Raw genomic sequence first — 19,479 nt, 5'->3', positions numbered from 1 at the left:
CCGGTCTTCAAGAGGGGTGACCCGGAGGCTATGGGGAGTTATAGGCCGATATCGGTGATACCAGTTTTCGCCAAGGTTTATGAGTCTGTGATCAAAGGTCAAATTGTAAACTACTTTGAACATGAAAATCTCTTCTCTGAATCTCAACATGGATTCAGGAAGAATAGATCTACTGTGACAGCGGTTCTGAGTTTGGTTAGCCAGGTCCTAGAGAGCTTCGAGGCTGGTGATTCAACTGCACTTGTTCTGGCCGACTTAAGCAAGGCGTTTTGATTGTGTTCCGCATAGTCAACTGCTGGATAAACTGAGAGCCTATGGTGTTGATGGAATGGTTTTACAGGTTTTTAGGTCCTACTTCACAGACAGAAAACAGATCCTGTGCACCGGCGGAGCGCATTCCCAACCTCAAGCAGTGAAATATGGTGTTCATCAGGGTTCGGTCATTGGCCCAGTCCTATTTCTAATTACAATTAATGACATCAGCCAGCTGGGTGACATGCTTCTGTTTGCAGATGATACCTCCATCTTTGCTCGTGGCGATACACCAGAAAACGCCAGGCTTGCTGCTCTACAAACATTTACCAGCGCAAAGGAATGGTTTGCCGCGAATGGCTTGTGCCTGAACGAGGGGAAAACCCAGGAGATGATGTGCACTCTTTCCAGATCTGACAACAATTTTGGCCTGAGCGAAGTTAAGCTCCTGAGATTTATTCTTGACCCAGGGCTTACATGGAGGAGCCATACGAATAGTGTATGCATCAGACTCTCTAGAGCCCTGCATCTACTGCGGAGACTGAAACCTATGCTGACTAATAAGTATCTTTTGACAGTTTACTTCGCCATGTTCCACAGCCATATCAGCTATGGGCTGCACATATGGGGCCATGCTGCTGGATGTAAGGATATTCTTCTCCTCCAAAAGAAAGCTCTTCGTGTCATCTCGCCTCCAGGGTTTCTGGATAGCTGTAGGCCTATCTTTGTGAGTCTTAAAATTCTCACAGTCTATGGTCCAGTACATCCTTTCCTGCCTGACCAATTTAAAACTTAACATCTCAGACTTTGCTGAAAGAAACGAACTCCATACCTACAACACCAGGAAGAAGCACCATCTGGATGTACCTTTTTGTAGGCTTAGTAAGAAGAAGAACTGCTATCCTAGCTTAGCGCTTCGCATGTATAATGCCCTTCCAGATAATCTCAAAGAACCCAACCCTCCTCACTTTGAAACCCAACTTAAAAGCTGGCTATTGTGTAGGCCCTTTTATTCAGTCGGGGAGTTCTTCGATGCACTATCATAAGCCCTGGCGCCATGTAAAAATGTAAATATTGTAAATATTCTAAAATTCATTTTACTTTGACGCTGTCTATCCAGTTGTACTGGTCATCGACTAAGGTGGAGGTAATTAAGGTTGATTCTATAAATCTGCAACTGTAATATTAACAATATTTACTACAGCAGCTGTTTTTGTTCTAAATTGGAACCAACGTTTACAAGTACATACATTGAGCCTACAAATTCTCATTTATTTTAAAATAGGTAAGGCCATGTCACACTGCCGTGGCGTCGCGTCCGTCCATCCATAGTATGAACGTCCGCGTATGCCGCGACGGTCTCGAATCCCGTCAAACTACCAGACACGCATCCGCGTCCGCGGCCAACGCCACGTCTTTCTAGGAGGGTGGAAGCTCAGTACACAATAAAATGTCTATGCCGGTATTTTGTAGTGAACTAGGAGACCCTACTTAACGTTCAGCAGTTCCTTGGCTGGGTGATTCCAGCAGCGATAATAGCAGCAGTGATGACGATTTGGTGTTATTATATTCAGTGGCACAAAGAGATTACTGGTTACATCCTACCAATAAAAAACGAAGGATGTTTGGCGAGTACCATAATTTAATGCATGACCTTGAAGCCGATGATGACAAATTTCGTACTTATTTTAGGCTAAGCAAGTAAAGTTTGACAAAGTTTTAGATTTAATTGACCAAGGTACTTTATGCGCATGCGCGAGCCAACGTAGCTCCACCGACGTCGGCCAACGTAGCTCCACCGACGTCGGCCAAGGATCGCTCCAGCCGCATAGCGCAGCAGACGGCGGCCGACGCGACGAACGTTGCGCCACGTCGGTTATGTCAGTGTGACTTGTCCTATTTGACAACATGGTTAGCGATTATTTTAAAAATCCATCCGCAGATGTACGGACGCGACGCCACGGCAGTGTGACATGGCCTGTACTGTTTCAATTATCTTGAGAAAGATTTAGGCTTTAAGACAACTAATAGTTGACACTATTTCTAATTGCTACTTGTAAATCTACTTTTACTCTTTTAATGTACCTGAAAAAATATTTGATGAAAAGAAACAGAATATCCCATTTGTAAATCTCAGAAGTATATTGAACATTACACGATTCTGCTCGTCTGAGGAAAAAAACAGAACGGTTTTAAATTGTGGTTGATTTTCACACTACACGATTCCGCCTGGACAAAAAAAAATATAATCCAACAAATTGAAAAAAAAAAACATCAGTTCTGTTGAGGATGGGGTCTTGTTAATATGGATCATGAGCAAGTCATTGCACAATGACTACTGTATCGTCGGCGGAAAAGAAAAAGGTTCAATCGATTCTGGTTTTATCCAATTAATCAGAGGCGTGTGGAAGTTGGGACCTTCAACGCCTTATTTGAAGACCTGAGAAATGATGACCAAAAGTTTTTTAAACTACTTTTGTATGTCATTTGCTTCTTTTGATGAATTGCACCACTAGATGGACAGCTTTTGATTCACTTAGTGATCAAATATTAAATTTCAATACCTTCCATAACTTTTAAATAAACCACTGAAACACACAAACTGAAGACATCACCAAAATGCAACCCAAAATAAACTGAATACACACTGCAAGGTACAGTGCTTGGAAGACTAAAATTGCTGTGTAAAAGCGTGCTTTGGTTACATAGGCCACTGAGCCGGCAGGACAATACGGCTACTGTGTGGCTCCCGTAGCACTGGATGGCTACAACACCGGTACAAATTGTGCTTGTGTTGTAACTGAACAATGTAAAAGGTCTCCTGCACTTCAACAGTCAACTAAGAAAAATTGCCTGTCCGGTTTTTCCCTGGAATCGTATAATGTGCAAAGAGCCTTACTATACTTTACTTAAAAAAGGATGGATAAATAAAATGAACACAAAATAATATTTCCATATTTAATAATCATAATACAATTCCAACAAAATACATACAGTGTCACTGAAAATTAGCTTCACTTACAAATTGTACAAGCACAGCAAGAGTTGTCTGTAAAAGCAAAATTTGTATAATAATATTGTTTTAGTGGTTTTGATGTATTCCATTATGCAAACATTTAAGTTTTAGAACACAAATTGGTTAGTGCTGTTATTTTACTTTGCACATGTAATGTGGTTGTTTAGTTGGTTATTGCAGTAGGGAACAGTTTTATGCATATTTATTGAAATCAACCTACAGATAAAACTATTACTTGTTGTTTTAAGAACTTTTACAAATGTGTACTCTCCATCATTATATTATTTATCTACTTATATTAAAAGAGAACATTTTACATTTTAATGAACACACTTCATTTTGATATTTACATTGTAAATTTTTATATTAGGCCTACTAATTAATTATTAAATTTATTTTTAGTTTTACATGTGAGTACATATATTTTATTTTCTATATTGTCATGTTTAGAGGTTATGTGGTAGAGAGGACTAAGTCCTAAGTTCCACATCTATGATAAAGGCATTTTTTATTTAATTTTATCACTTATCTTAACATGCTTTCATCATTAGTGCAATATAACATTATTGTGTCTGCATTAACTGCAATGACAAATGTCAAAACTTCAACAGTTTAATGTTTATTCCACCACTTTTGTAAATTATAATTAGTTCATAGGTAGTTATTGCTTGTACTATTTATAATTGAAACAACACAAACTTTTTAATGACTGTATAATAAAACAATCTTAATACATTTGTTAGAAATAATGGTTTTGTCAAATTTTTGTACAACAATAAAAAATTCACACTAAACACATTTCTAGAGCTCGAAATGATATACTTTTGACTTACAATTTACACATAAATAATAGTTATTGTTGTGCTGTACATTATATTTGATGTGAACGTTTGACTTCTACAGCTAAAGTAGTAATTATACATAAATATACACAATACATATTTAAAAAATCAATAGTATTTTGGAATGGTAATATGCATAGTTATGTACATTAAATCAATATCGACGTGATCATATCGAGATTGACTTTCTTAAAGTATAATAATAATAAATATATCTTCAAATACAACTACGTGTTGCAGAATAAACAAAAATTATAAAGTAAATAACTTGTATTTGGTAAAATAAATTTGCATGTACTTATAAAATACGCAACTTCAATATCAAACTTATAAGTGAAATACTCATATGAAAAATACACATGTACAAGATAATGTACAAAGATTATTGGATCAAACACAAAATATAAAGAAAATATCAAGGGTAAATGTAATGAGTTCACTGTTCACGCTTTGGGAAGAGTATAAATATTATTCCAAAGAGTTTAACATCAGAAGTTGTTTGAGAACTTTGGTTTGGCTTGTTTCTCGGATTTCTCCAGCGAGAAACATTTCATCCACCACAGTGTAAACCTGAAACAGTAAAAAAAAACATTGCTGAAAGGTTTCTTGAATAGTATTACCTACAAAATCACTCATTTAATATTACAACTCATGTCCACCTGTCTGTTTCTTGGATATTCAAAATACTCAAAATGAATAAAAAGAGATTTGATCTTGGCGGGAGATTGGATTGACAGTTTTCACAGAAAGTATTGTCACATTGACAGTTCTCAACTTACTGACCTCAAACCAGTCTAATTGCGGAGGGGAGAAATCAGGCTTCTTCTTCTTCTATGGGGTGGTCTATTGCCATGCACTTAAGCCTCAAGGGCCTTTTGTGCACCCCAAGCATGAGGCCTACCAGTCTATGATTTCAGCAGTTCCACAAACCGCCGAAAACAACCTATCACGTCCTCCTGGGGAAATTCACCACCCTTGTCAAAGTCAAATCATCTTTATTTACATAAACTTTAAGTTTAGTAATTGCGTCAAGAAATAAAGGTTTAGGTCTAGTTGTCTTGTTGGTCTTAGGTCCTCCTTCCGTAGAATTCGTTCAGCGAGTAAAATGGTCGATCCAGTAGCCAGCTCTTGAGGGTTTGTCTGAAGTGTTTCCGGTCTGTCATTTTCAAGTTTTCAGGAAGTGCGTTCCACATCTTGGCGCCAGCATAGTTTGGTCTCTTTTCAGTTGCTGTGAGCCTAAGGTGAGGCAGGCAGTAATCAGATGCATGTCTTGTGTTATATTGATGCATTTGTGCATAGGTCCTTGCTGCCTCTGGTGCTTTGACGTGAACATGCATCACAGTTCTAGGATGTATAAATTTACAACAGTTAGTATTCTAAGTTGTTTGAAGGAATCCCTGCATGTTTCCCTGTATTGAAGACTTCCCAGAATTCTTATAGCTCGATTTTGCAGCACCAGTAACCTTTGTATGTTTCCTGCTGTGGTGCCTCCCCCATAACGATGATTCCATATCGGAGGTGTGTCTCAAGCAGCGCATAGTAAGCAACTTTTGCTTAACTAAGTCACCTATGCTTTTCACTCGCCGTTATTACATACAGTGCTGTGCTGTTTTTTTTGCACACAGAATCAATGTGTGGAGTCCATGAGAGGTCATCGTCTACGGTTATACCTAAGTATTTAGTGGAGGCGACTTCTTCTAATTCAGTCAGCCTCCCTATATCCTCTTTGTTTTTCCTACTACTAACTGTTTTGTTTTTCTTTCATTGACAACCAATTAATTTCTATGGCAATATTGAATGGCCATGTTGAGTGCTATAGTGCGTTTACTTCGACATCTTTTGGTAATTTTCCCCCTAGTAATAAAACTGTGTTATCAGCATACATAAGTCCTTTACTGTAGTCTTGTATATAGTTAGGAAAACCATTTGTGAAGTGGATGAATAAAACTGGACCCAATACTTATCCCTATGGGACTCCGCGTGGGACAAATTTAGGTACTGATCTAATCTTTTTTATAGTCCCTCTGCTTGTGTGATTTATTACAACCACTTGGCTTCGTCCTGTCAGGTAGCTGGTGAACCATGTTTTTGAAGTACCTTGTATGCCAAGTGTTGACAGTTTCTCAAGGAGTTGTTTATGAGAAAGGCAATCGAAAGCCTTACTGTAGTCTAGTAAAATAGCTGTACATGTATTGCCTTCTTCAAGTTGGTCTATTATGAACTCCGTAAGACTAATCAAGGCTGTTGTTGTTAATTTTCCAGCTAAGAAGCCATGTTGGTCAGGTGTTAATAAAGAATAGGTCACCAGATGTTCAATAAGTCTAGTTAACACTACTTTTCCAATCACTTTAGAAAAGGTTGATTGGTGGTCTGTAGTTTAGTGTTTGTGTTGTGCAGCCTTGCTTAAATTTAGGGTAAACTTTAACTAACTTTAATGCAGACGGGAAGATTCCAGATTGAAATGATTTATTAGTAATATTAACTAAGGGTTGTATTAGTTCGTCTTCACATAACTTAACTATCCTTGATGAGATTTCATCATACCCAGCTGACGTTTTTGTTTTTAATGACCTAATAATCTTGGACATTTCTAAACTGTTGGTTGGCGTGAGTAGTAATGGTGTTAAGTTTACATTTTCAGGTGATAGAAGTGTGTTTTGTGTAGTCCATTCATGTCAATAATCTTTTTAGCCGCATCAATAAAGAAATTATTTAGGTAGTCCGCCATTATTACTGGGATAGTTGTAACTTCATCTCCCTTATCAAGTTTAATAAGCAGATTCTTTTCATTCTTTGATTTTCTTTCTGTGTTTATGATATTCCAGAGTGCCTTTGTTTTATTGTCAGCCTCAGCAATTTTAGATACAGTATCTTGTTGTCTTAGGTATCGGAGTCTTAGGTCATAGTCTTTCTTTTAGTAATGCAGCATTCCTCTTGTGATCCTCTCTACCTGTTGTGTTATACAAAGTTTGAGCTGATGTAAATCTTTGTCTTAGGAGTAGAGCAGTTGGGTCATTCAAAATGTAGTGATTTTTCCACTTACTATATCTTGATTTTATTACTGGACAGGATTGATTTAAAGCTTGGTTTAGGACATTATTAAACTTATTGTATGTTTCGTTTGTGTCATCAGTATTGTAGATAACCTTCCCACTCTTGCTGCCTCAGTAGTTCTTTGAGCCTTAGTAGGTTTCTGTTGATCATATTTCTACTCTCTACAGTCATTTTGGGTGAGGATGTGTTTTTGTTTCTGGATATTGTACACAGTTGTCCTGTGTGGTCAGAGATAACGGTATTCAAAAATTCAACATTGATCTCTTCTTGGCCGAGGTTGGTACACACACTGTCTATTCAGGTCATAGAAGTAGGTGTTATTCTGGTTGGAGGTAAGTCAATTCTGTACATGTTGAATTATGCTAATGTGTCAGTCAGCTGGCTAGAGTCCTTTTTCTTGTGAGGCAGTCTATGTTTATATCACAGATGAGGAGTGTTGGGTGTTTTTCTGCTTCAATCCCTTGAAGAGATTCCGATATGACCTCCAGGCCTTCTTACACGTTATTTCCTGTTCTATAAACTCCTGTGATATAGAACGATGACTTGCCTAGGTTAATCTTTAATGTTGTCACTTCGCAGAGCATCTCAACACAAATGTTTTGTGTGTCAACAATCTCAGTTTTGTTTCTTTAACATAAAGAGCTACACTTCCTTTGGTGTGTAATTTCCTACAGTATGCTGCCACCAATGAGTATCCTAAGAGTCTTGTGTTGTCTAATGTCTCCTTTTTTTGTCCATGCTCTGTTAGAATTACAATGTCTGGTTCAATTGAGTTAAGAGTGTATTTAGCTTGTCAATTTTATTAGATACTCTGTCTGTATTTTGGTGAAATATTGTAAAAGAGGGTTTATTTTGCTTGTCAGATCTTGTCCTTTTCCTGTCTATTATTTTGTAACAGCAATTTAGGTTTTGGGCTTGTCCAAACTCCATAGCGCACCGCTCCCTTGCTATTGTAGGACAATCAAAGAGCAAGTGTTCGGCAGTTTCATCCTGCTCATCACACATTCTACAGAGCAGATCCTCCTGAAGGATGCCGACTCTGTGAAGATGCCTCCTCAGGTGACCATGTCCCATGATCAGACCTATAACCTGAGAAGACATCGATCTACTTAGTGAGAGAAGGTTAGACACCACTCTGGAGGAAGGCGACTGTAGTATCATTCTGCTCATTCTCATACCCGGATGTAACCTCCATCTTCTCTCATGTTCAGCACAAACCCATTTCGAGATTCACATCTTGGAATACCACAGAACAGTTGAGGACCTGTCATAATTGACACTGAGCCCCGATTGGCCAGGGCATTAGCTCTTTTATTCCCAGGGATCCCCTTATGACCAGGAACCCAACAGACAAGTCACATTGTTGATTCTGGCAAGGGAAGAAACGACTTTAGCAGTCCCAGACAGTTTGGATTTGATCAAATCAAGCTACAAGGCAGTGTAGCCAAGAAGTTGAAAAAATCCACATTTTGGATATGCCTCATAAGTATCGTCTGATTGGATAGAAGGTCTGTGAAATGACATATTACAATCCTACACAAACAGCTGTTCTTACTTATTGTCAGTGTTATTATTACAATAAACATGTTGGTGTTACAAGAAACATGAATCTGTAACAGAATAAATTTTAAAACAATATATTTACCATAAAAAAATGTGGGCTAATTGTATATCACATCTTATGTTAAAAGTAAGAATCTGTCATACCGATGTACACTCACCAAACCATAACATATTATAGGTTCAGGGGAGGGGGTGACCGAGGTAGGCTGCCCCCCCTGCACCATGGTTGTAGGCTAAGGGTGCTGCTGTTTTACGCTGAAATAGGATAAAATTGTAGGATAATAACAACAGTTTATGCTTACTTCTACTATAATAGGAATTGGAATAAAAATATGTGAAAACAATAATCTAAATAGTACACACAGATTTATTAGGTAAGATAACCATTTGAATTTAACTTTTATAATTATGTTGGTGGTGGGGGGGGGGGGGGTGCCAAGTATATGGAATCGCCCTACAGATTAAGATGTTTACAGTTGTAATTTTACTCCCAACATCTAATTCTTTGGCTGAAGTTGCTGTGGTCAACCATTTTCATTGAACAATCGTTTTAAAATTTTACAGTAACATCATTACCTTTTAACATGAACTTTTCAATTTACTAACTTTACTCTTTACTCTAGTGATGCTAACTATGGCCATTTAATACAATGCAATTTGTAAGACAAGCTTATTGCAGCATCTGATATCTGACAATGTAACAAACTCATTGCTGGAATCGGAAGTCCATATCTGTCTGAAGTGATACAGTTGAAATGTAGCAAAACTCAGCATTTACATTAAATCAATCCTTTCCACCATATCTATGTTGTACGATATATGACAATACATATTTAAAATGTAAGTTATATCTTAAAACTATGATTCTAAATATAAACTAAATCACAACGGAATAAACAACATGTTAAATAATGCAATGCTTAAGTCAGTATACAATTTAAGAGCTGTGAACTGGTCCACTAAATACAAAATATTGTATGGGAGATATAGTCAATCCATAATAGTTCATTTTGGAAAATAATTGAAACGGTTTTTAAAGTCAAAAATATTTGAAGAATCCTAGGAGAAACTTGGTTCAAGTGAATATTGTAAGTTAAACATCTAACTAAATACATTCCAGAAAATCTTACAAGACCAGTTCCGGCTCTCACATTATTAGAAATCAAGACAATTGGGTTGTTGCCATATGAGTTTGAGCGAACAATGGAAGAATTTATGTACACGGATTTTGATTAATTTGTATTAAAGTTGGATTACTTACGTATTGAATGTAATTAATTAACTTAGTAAATACTGTTATAAATGATTTCTCAAGTTTTAAACCACATAAACAGAGTCCACCTCCTCAACTGTAACTGGTTACAACAATGTGGATTACAGTAGCTATGGTCGAGATGTAAGGAGTTATTGCAGTCTATGTTTTCTTGTGTCCTGAGATATTTGTACTACAGTAACTCAAATGCATCAGCTACGTGGGTGGGCTCAAAATAAATGTTATTCACCTCCAGTACCTAGGATATGGTTGATTCATTTAATAGTACTTTGATTGTGTATTATTTGACATGCAGTTATAATTGAGATTTCAAGTGATCATAATCGTACAAAAAGTAATCGTACTTGTCATTTGTGCTCCGGACTTGCATCCTCTGCAGTGACAACGCCTGGACTGGACTCCAAGCAGCCTTTGGTATGTTTGAACCCTTTTCTTTCCCTTTTTTAGTTCTTTCTGTTCGTTTTTTTTGTATGTATTATTATCTCCTCCACCTAACCTGACAGATTCCAATCTTCGAAACGTTGTGTTATACCTTTTAAAACCTCAACGATGGCAAATGTCCGAAATCCTGTTATACTTTCAAACCATCCATCGTCAATAACAAACTTTCAACAAAAAATGCAGTTATATTTTAACCTTTAACATGGGGCTTTTTATGGACAAATCTACTTTCATCCACGGGAGTTACATCGAGTGTTAGCCATCTGCACATTGTTATTTGTAATTATTTCAAGGTTTAAAATATGATAAAAGAAATAATTTTATAAAATAATACAATCACTTAAACTACTTATCTTTTATAACTGTTTACGTTATATAAAACAAAATAAAAAATGTTATAATTAGGCTAGAGCTACAAATGCAACCACACTAAGAAGCTTATGAAACGCTATTTTTTACACTTATTGTACATTAAAAAAGTATTTAGATCATAATCAGTACTGGCAAAAACATACTTTTAACACTGTGCAAACAAATACAATGCAAACCAAAGCCGTTCTACACAACGCTTAAACACTGCTTTACATAATGTTGATACGATCAGCTGATATATCATCTAAATGGTAAAATTACCAACTGAATAAAACAAACAAAATATAGTAGTAATTACAAAATGATATTTAGTGAAACAAATAATAACTTAAAATAGTTCTAACTACAACCGGCATATTGCATAGTTATACGGTTTACACAAAAATGTGGCATTTACATGTAACAACAACAAGGCGGTGAGTTTAACGATTGAGACAGGCATGTTAAATCATGTTGTAGAGTAAAGTAATCTGAGTTTTAAATTCTCTTTTTCATATCTAAACCCTGAGCCAATTTAAATCGGTTAAAAATATAAAGTTGCTTTCCAATACATTTTTCTGTACAACTTAAAATAAAATTAACTGATTCAATTAAAAATTAGAAATTTCCTTTGAAAAGTACTTTGAATTTTCGTCATACGTTAAAATTCCTTTTACAATTCAACTATATAGATTTTAATTATTTTTACTAGTTTCTGTCATACGAACTGAAGACAAAAAGCAATAATAATAAAAAAATACTACAATAGAAACTCACAAAACTTACATTCAACACGTTCTGTGTTGATTACACAATGTGAACTAAATGCTTTAGTACGTTTCATAACTATGAATAGCTAATTAGCAGGCATCATTTAACTAGAAAACGTTGGTCAAGCACACGGTCGATGAGTTAATTGTTTAAAATAATACATAAAACACTTATATTGTAATTTTTTTCATTTAAGACATGAAACTGAAGTAAATTCTAACTGCATCTAATCCTGTAACGACTTATCCCTTTGCAGTTTGTGATGTGTATCCACTGGGTTGCCCAAATGTAGCATCTGTTATTGCTACACCCAGTGTAGGTTCTATTGGCAGTATAAACCAAAAGATAAGTTTTCTGAATGATAATTTAATTAATCTTTGACACACTGTCAGAAATAACTTTAAAAAGTCACGCCTAAAAGTGACAGAAAAAACTAAAGAAATATACTTTACCTCAAAATAAAACTTATGATGAATCTCTTTTGCATGATAATGGTTTATAAATTATGAATGAATTGTCCACAACTTATGATGAATTCTAATGGACATTTTTTTTAAACTTACCTTGTAAAAATTGAAGACAAGATCTAATTCACACACGTTGTGAAAATATTCATTTAGAACTTCAACAAAATTGTGGATTGCTTCAAGGTAGCAGAGGTTGTTGTCGTTGACGTCCACACAGATACAAAAGTACAGTCCTGCATACCTTCTGTAGACGATTTTGAAATTCCTGAACTGAAAACAAAATGTGCGTGATATAGATGTCTGGACTGCAATAAAAAATTGTATTTCTAGCACACTTTATGTATTTTACGAAAATTTAATTTGAGCCCGCTTTGTCAAAAAACTGTATAATAAATAGATACATTTGGTTATAAAAAGGAAGTTTAGGATGTAAATCTTTATATATATATATTTCTTGTGTTCATGTGTATGTGACTGAACTCCTCCTAAACGACTGGACCGATTTTGACGAAATTTTGGTCCTATTTAAATAGTCTATTTAATTAAATTTTTATTAATAATTTGCTGTTGATTTTGGAATGTTTTACCTTCGGTATGGCAGACTGCGCTATGACACATAATACAAAGTGAACTGATACTTAACAGCTGTGAATATTTTCAGCTGAAGTTCACCAAAGAGGCAGAAACATCTGTTTACATTTAAAATTTAGAAAATTATTATTGTAAAGTGCTTGATCGGGTAGTGTAATGCAGATTGCATAGAATAAGTTATTGCCTAATTTTAAATTTAGATTGCACCAGTGATCAATAAACTATCTAATGTAATGACAATACTATTAAACGCCGTTATAAAAACAACCTCATTGTACAAAGCCGTGAATGTTTGCACATATAAGGTAATCGAATTTGGTTAGATCGAAGGTAAATTAAAAGAGCCAAAAGAAGACGCTTTATGGTCGAAATTGGTTTTCGTTGATACATTTTCTTGGTTGGAGCACAAGGCAAACTCCACAATAATACTGGAAATGTCTTACACAGAAATTTTAACAGACCGAAATTGATTATTTATAACCTAATTAGTTTATTGAGATTCATCCATATATTGTACTGAATAACTTGTCAACACCTAGAAAAAAACCACGAAAGATAGAGACAAGAAATATCATAATGCGCCAAAGAGGCTCACGAAGGAACGACTATCAATTACCTCAGGAGTGTTTATAATGTGATAGAATAAGAATACATGAACATAGTGTACTGTTTTTTAACAGGAAATTGCGTGTGAAGCCGCGGGCAACTGCTAGTATTAGTATAAAGTTTTATTGTAATACTTTGGACTATAGAACTGGTAATCTAAGAAAGTATTGAATTCAAGAAGTTGGTTATTGCTATTTATTTTTATTGCCATTAACCTATTTTAATCGGCCTACTTCAATAAATTGTTCTGGCAGCTAGTGCTTAGTAAAGTACTCTGAAGATTCAACCTAGTTTGCTGTTTTTTTTTCAGTATTCAGTCCGAGCTTTTTTTGTAAATATATGTGAAATGTAAGAAATGAAGTAATTTTATTTTGTGGATTGACAACTGCAATTACGAAAGGGAAATATAATTTAGTTCAATTTTTCAATACGTTTAAAAGTAACCACCAACAAGCAACAACAGTAACAAGTATTAATCAGCTTTAAATGTTATCTAGGAATAGTATTTCCTAGGTTAATAATATAAAGAGCATTTTATTTAAAGTATTTAAATGCAGAAAAATCATTTATGCTCAGTCAGTTTTTTTTTAAGTTGGGCCTTACATAAGTTGTCATAAATTAACATAATTAAAATAAAACACCATCTTAGTAAAGTAACTTAAATTTATATATTTTTTATATCAAAAAGTACAATTACGATAAAAAAACAATAATCACATAAACTTAGAGATCAATCATCAGAAAAATAGAGATGGTTGAGTGTAATTGGGGAAGGGAGATATGGTTGAAGTGTAGTTAGGGAAGGGAGATATGCTTGAAGTGGTGCCAGCTTACCAAAAGTGCTGTGCCATGCCGAGACTGCCGCACAATGTCACCGAAATCCACAAAAATTTATCAAAGTGCAGAGGACACTTAATGAAATTCCAATTACTGTATTAATATTATAATTTGGAAAATTGTTCTGTGATGGAGAACGACTAACACCTCGCTACTGCTCTTAAATTTATACATAGCTTAGTTAAGATATTTCTTGTCACCCCCTTGAGCCTATAGATTAGTGAAAAGTGCAGCTCTATCTATAAATACTCATAAAATCATAATCAGTGAGATCTACAAGTGGACAACCTTGATATGCTTAAGTGTGATGAAGTCTTACTAGATAGAAGCTACACTAATCAGTTCGGGTGTAACGTAACAAACTCACCTCAACAAAATTCGTATGTTTAGCATCTCGAACCGTGACTACAGCATGAACTTCTTCAATTAATTTCTGTTTTTCGTCATCGTCAAAATTCATATACCATTTAGCCAGGCGGGTCTTGCCGGCTCGATTTTGTATGAGAATAAATCGAATCTGTAAGAAAATATGAACATTGTTAAATCAATTTTAGTAATGATAGAATGTCTAAAATTATTTTACAAACCTTACGGAACAAACATAAATTCTATTCACTTCTAAAAATTCATTACAGTAGCTATTCTGGATTTCTATGTTAATTGTACCAAATTTTAAAAAAATCAAATGATTTCATTATTTTAATTATATAAAAGTCAATGAGTTTGTGCACCTGATGAGAATACCTATTCATCTAGATTACACTTGATTTTATAGTCTAAGCGTGTCTGTTGTGGAAACGATACAAAGAGTTTGTTTTGAGCTTCTTCATCACCAACTTTTTTGGATCTCTTCAGATGGACGTTAAATCCAGATTCCAGGAGCCAAGTCTGTGACAGCGTCACATTTATGATGCTGCACTAAGCAGACGGTGAATTGGAGCTGAATTCAACATTAGAATTGAATCAATCCTTCCTAACACAGCTACGTTCTGTGTAAAGGACTAGCGTGTAGAGGCAAAACTCCAAATGTCAAAAGGTCACACACCTTATCCCATTTTTCCCGTCTAGGCTATGTATATTTATAAAATGTAACAAACAAAGCAGTGTAACATTTAGTTACTTTCTACTATTTTCAAATATAAAACAAGTCTGACACCTTGTGTCACAAATAACACATGAACATTGCCATTGTACTTGTGGCCATTACTCAAATAAAATACAAATGATTATACTTTTAATGAATTACATTTAACGATTTTACGATTGTATCATTGTACATCTAAATTTTAATATGTAAAAGAAACATAGGTATTATAGATTATAGAAAATAATATTACAGAAGTTATATTTTTATAAGCATACAAAACAAATCTCTCAACAAAATTATAGCCGATCTGCAATAGTATTTCTGCACGTACTGATGAGATCAATACTATAGTCATTTTAAAAAAAGTCACAGTTGGTTTGATTCCAACTAAAATAGTACATGATTGTTAATATGCTCATTAAACGAAATTCAGAGTGTAAAAAGTCTTCTCAAGTAAGTTTATTGTAACGTGTTTGTTTTGCCTTTTCTAGCAACAAAACACATTTGATTTCCACCTTCGATTCTAGTTTTCATCTCCTCACTACAAACTGAAAATTGGACACTTCGGATTTAAAGGAGCAAGATCATTATCCTCTACCTATTTAAAAATTTGTTCCCATATTGTTTGCCATCGTTTTTGTGGTTCTCACTAGCCTTCTCCTGCATAAATGAAATACAAAAGCTGGTAACAACATCATTAGTCTAAATAAAGATAGCTGGCAATGTTTAATAATTAACTTCCATTAACTTATTGGAATTGTCCTACTGAACAAAACAATATAAGGTTTCATGGGGTGGAAATGAGAACTACCAGTAACAAAGTATTAGAACTTAAAAAAAAGGAACTAGTTTTCACACACGGAGCAATATTTCCATGTTGTACTTCTGCGTCAGGCGTCACGTGACCTTGATTTAACCTCCTGATAATGTCATTGGATGCGCCACCATCTTTTGAAAAGTAAATGAAAAATAATACTAAAATAAGAAGAATTTTGATCCAAATGGTGATGTAATTTCGAGCTACAAATTAATGAGTTGTTATCGGGTTGAGACGAGTGCCTCCGGACATCAGTGCCGAAGCCCACGCTGATGTCAACAAAAGAAAAAACATCCCTCGAAATAGTATCTATCAGTAAAATATCAAACTCTAGAGGGGCTGATCAGAAATATAAATTGAAAAGTAATGCAAAGAAATTTATGTAAAGTGTAAAAAATGTAATAAATCATATAAAAACCCAATATTAATATGTAAATGGACAGTAATTGAGAACAATTACCATTAAAAGAAAATAATCTCGTTTTGGTCAAAACTTAAACTCCTAACATGCCAGACAAAACACTCCGACATACACAATTTACTACGATTCATCGAACTAGTGGATGGTTGATCCATGATTGACAAGCAGCCGGGAGATCTTAATAAGCGGCGTACACTTGTTATTCGATTGCTATTATCTTCGATGTATGTAAAAATCGTACACATTAAGAGATACAATAAATTACCATAACAAGAAGAATCTCGTACATTACAATTTTAAATATATAAATTTTACAATAACATTACAAAACAACTAATGGTCTAGACTTAGACATAAAAAAAACTTACAATATTTATAACTTGGCCAGCTTGATATTAATAAGTAGCTGCTTTTGTGAAATGGAGGAAAGAATTCTCTGGATGAGTTACCAGGAGCCAAACCCACATGTTAAATCTACTTAAAACACATCTCGTCACTTGTGAGAAATATCTTGTATATTTTCCTCATATTCATCGCCATTTTCAAAGTCTCAAAATATTATTTGCTTCTTGTTGTTTATTTACATTAAAATTACTATAACTAATAAGTTGAAATCATATACTAAGTTAATAAATTGTAATATCGAGTTATCCTTTAGATAAAAACAATCGAACAATTCTATAAGAGCAATCGAATAACGAGTGTAGGTCGCTTATTAAAGTCTACCCGACAAGCAGTCACTCGATCCAAACTACAATACACAATATCTTGAGAAGCACTGGACCACAGCCCTGGAGCGCTCAGATAACAAATATGCTATCAGTCCCGACTGCAGATAACATTGAGGTATACTAATATCAAGACATATACCGGTACCACACAAACCAAACATTAAAAACTTAACAATTTATGTATATACCCCCTAAAACCATGTTATTTGTCACTTGCACCCCCTAGAACCATATATATATTTTTTTTTTGTTCATGAGGATGAGCACTATGGATCGAGTGAGTACGTAACAATCATGGATCAACCATCCACTAGTTTGACCAATCGAAGTGAACTGGTGTGTCGTAAATATTATCTGCGGCTGGGACTGATAGCGTATCTGTTATCTGAACGCTCCAGGGCAGAAGTCAGTGCTTCACTAGATATCGTGTACTGTAGTTTGGATCGAGTGAGTGCGTGACGATCATGGATCAACCATCCACCAAGGGTGCTGCCTAAGCCCGCGCTGCTGGCTGGAGGCACTCGTCTCAACTCGATAACAACTAATTAATTTGTAGCTCGAAAATTTAAGAAAAACATTGTTCATTTGGATCAAAATTCTGCTCATTTCAGTATTATTTTTCATTTACGTTCGCAAAGATGGCCCCGCATCCGATGACGTCAACACAAGGATGAATCAAAGTCACGTGATGTCCGATGTGGATGTAGAACATGGAAATATATCTCCGCGCTTGAACAGTTGTTCCATTTTTGATGTTCTAGAACTTCGTTATTTTTCATTTCCACCCCGTCAAACATTGTATTGTTTTGTTCTGTAGGACGATTCCAATAAGTTAATAATGTGAAACTCGTATTTTGCCGCTCCGGCCGTTAATGTGACAATTACCAAAAATGGCAGTCAATTTTAGAAAACTACACAACATTGATTTGAAAGATGATAAGGCATGTTTTCGTGGCTTCAACATGTTGGACTCATACCGAAAAACCTATTATGTGAAATTTGTGGGAAAGAAACAACTGTAACTGTGAGAGGAGCAAATATGGTCGTCTTCAGTTTTCCTAATTTTTGTTATAATTTGTTTGACCACTGTAAATATTAAATTCATATTTTAATTTCAAACATGATTGTTATTGAGGACTATAGATACTTTTATTTGGATTGATAGTTTAGGATTTGAGATGCGAATATTAAGCATCGTGGTTCTTCGATACAAAAAACCGGGTCCATATATCATACCCTACCCACAATGCAAATGATTTTACTTTGATAATAATTAACTTAATTTTAAACAATATTGTTAATTCTGTAAGTGAAAAAAAGCTGGCAGTTATTAACTATGGTTATTTATGTCAAATGTTTTTATATTCTATAGTTAAATAATTCTAAACAATAGCTGATTTGATTGCCACAGTGGCCGCTTATTATACCGCAGCCCTTTCTAGACCCGAAAGTACACTAGGCTATTTTAAGTTGTTAAAAGTAGTTTTAGATCATTTTAGGTAGCGTGGCTAAAGTAAACATTATCCTAATTTTGAAGTATTTTCCTTTTGAAAAATAACAAACATTGTGAAGTGGTTAAAGTATACATTTATCAAATTGTTTTTACAGGACAGTGAAATTAAATAGAACACCTGAAGTCTCTAAATGATTAATAGTAAGATCGCCAAACTACAACTAATTTGTGATATATAACAAAAAGTAGGCCTACTACATATTCTACAACAGACCATGGGCTGAGTATTATTTTAAGATATTGAAATCTGACAGGTAGTAGCACTTCCATCAGTAAATAGTTTTAGGCTAGTTTAGAATAATTTTGAAACTCACCATTGTATTTCAGATTTACAGGATAAAATTGGAGAGCAACTACAGATAACTAATAAAAACTCTACCTTAACTTCTATCTAAAAGACACAATCCACTACAATGTTCGATCTTCGATAGGTATAACACACACCCCAGAACATTCAAGTTCGACAGTTGTGTCAAAGCTCTTTTTCTTCTTCTTTTTTTGGGCTTGGCATTCATATCAGGAAGCCACATATATTTTGTCCTCTAAATTTACTTGTTAACAGTTTAGTAGTCACATTTATACAGGTAACTTTTATTCCATAAGTATTTAGTAAAGTAAGATACTGTATTCAGACAAATTAAAATGTAAATATATTATATTTGTAATATCCAATCTATATTTGTGCGTCTGTGAAAAATTAAAAAAATGTAAATATCTTATATTTTTAATATCCAATCTATATTTTTGCGTCTGTGAAAAATTTCAAGATGTGTTCCCAGATTCAATTATATGTGATTCATTTGAAGAAGTAAACATGGTGGATTTGCAAAATATTCTTTCCTAAAA

At 34.7% G+C, this 19,479-nt stretch overlaps 1 protein-coding gene across 2 annotated transcripts; it reads right to left on the bottom strand.

The window, feature by feature from the left end:
• Positions 1-3,196: 3,196 nt before the first annotated feature.
• LOC124353187 (AP-2 complex subunit sigma) lies at positions 3,197-19,080 on the bottom strand. Of its 2 annotated transcripts, XM_046803061.1 has the most exons (5): positions 18,948-19,080; positions 14,432-14,581; positions 12,127-12,300; positions 8,886-8,982; positions 3,197-4,680 (listed from the first exon to the last, which is right to left on the bottom strand). In XM_046803061.1, the coding sequence occupies exons 1-4, from the start codon at positions 18,948-18,950 to the stop codon at positions 8,908-8,910; spliced, it is 402 nt and encodes a 133-aa protein (XP_046659017.1). In that variant the 5' UTR covers positions 18,951-19,080; the 3' UTR covers positions 3,197-4,680; positions 8,886-8,907. The 2 variants fall into 2 exon arrangements, with proteins under 2 accessions (XP_046659017.1, XP_046659016.1); XM_046803060.1 differs by lacking the exon at positions 8,886-8,982.
• Between the last annotated feature and the right edge of the window lie 399 nt (positions 19,081-19,479).

The sequence above is a fragment of the Homalodisca vitripennis genome, chromosome 1 (assembly GCF_021130785.1).
Source record: "Homalodisca vitripennis isolate AUS2020 chromosome 1, UT_GWSS_2.1, whole genome shotgun sequence".
NCBI classification, from domain to species: domain Eukaryota; kingdom Metazoa; phylum Arthropoda; class Insecta; order Hemiptera; family Cicadellidae; genus Homalodisca; species Homalodisca vitripennis.
This window is presented reverse-complemented; position numbering and strand designations above follow the sequence as displayed.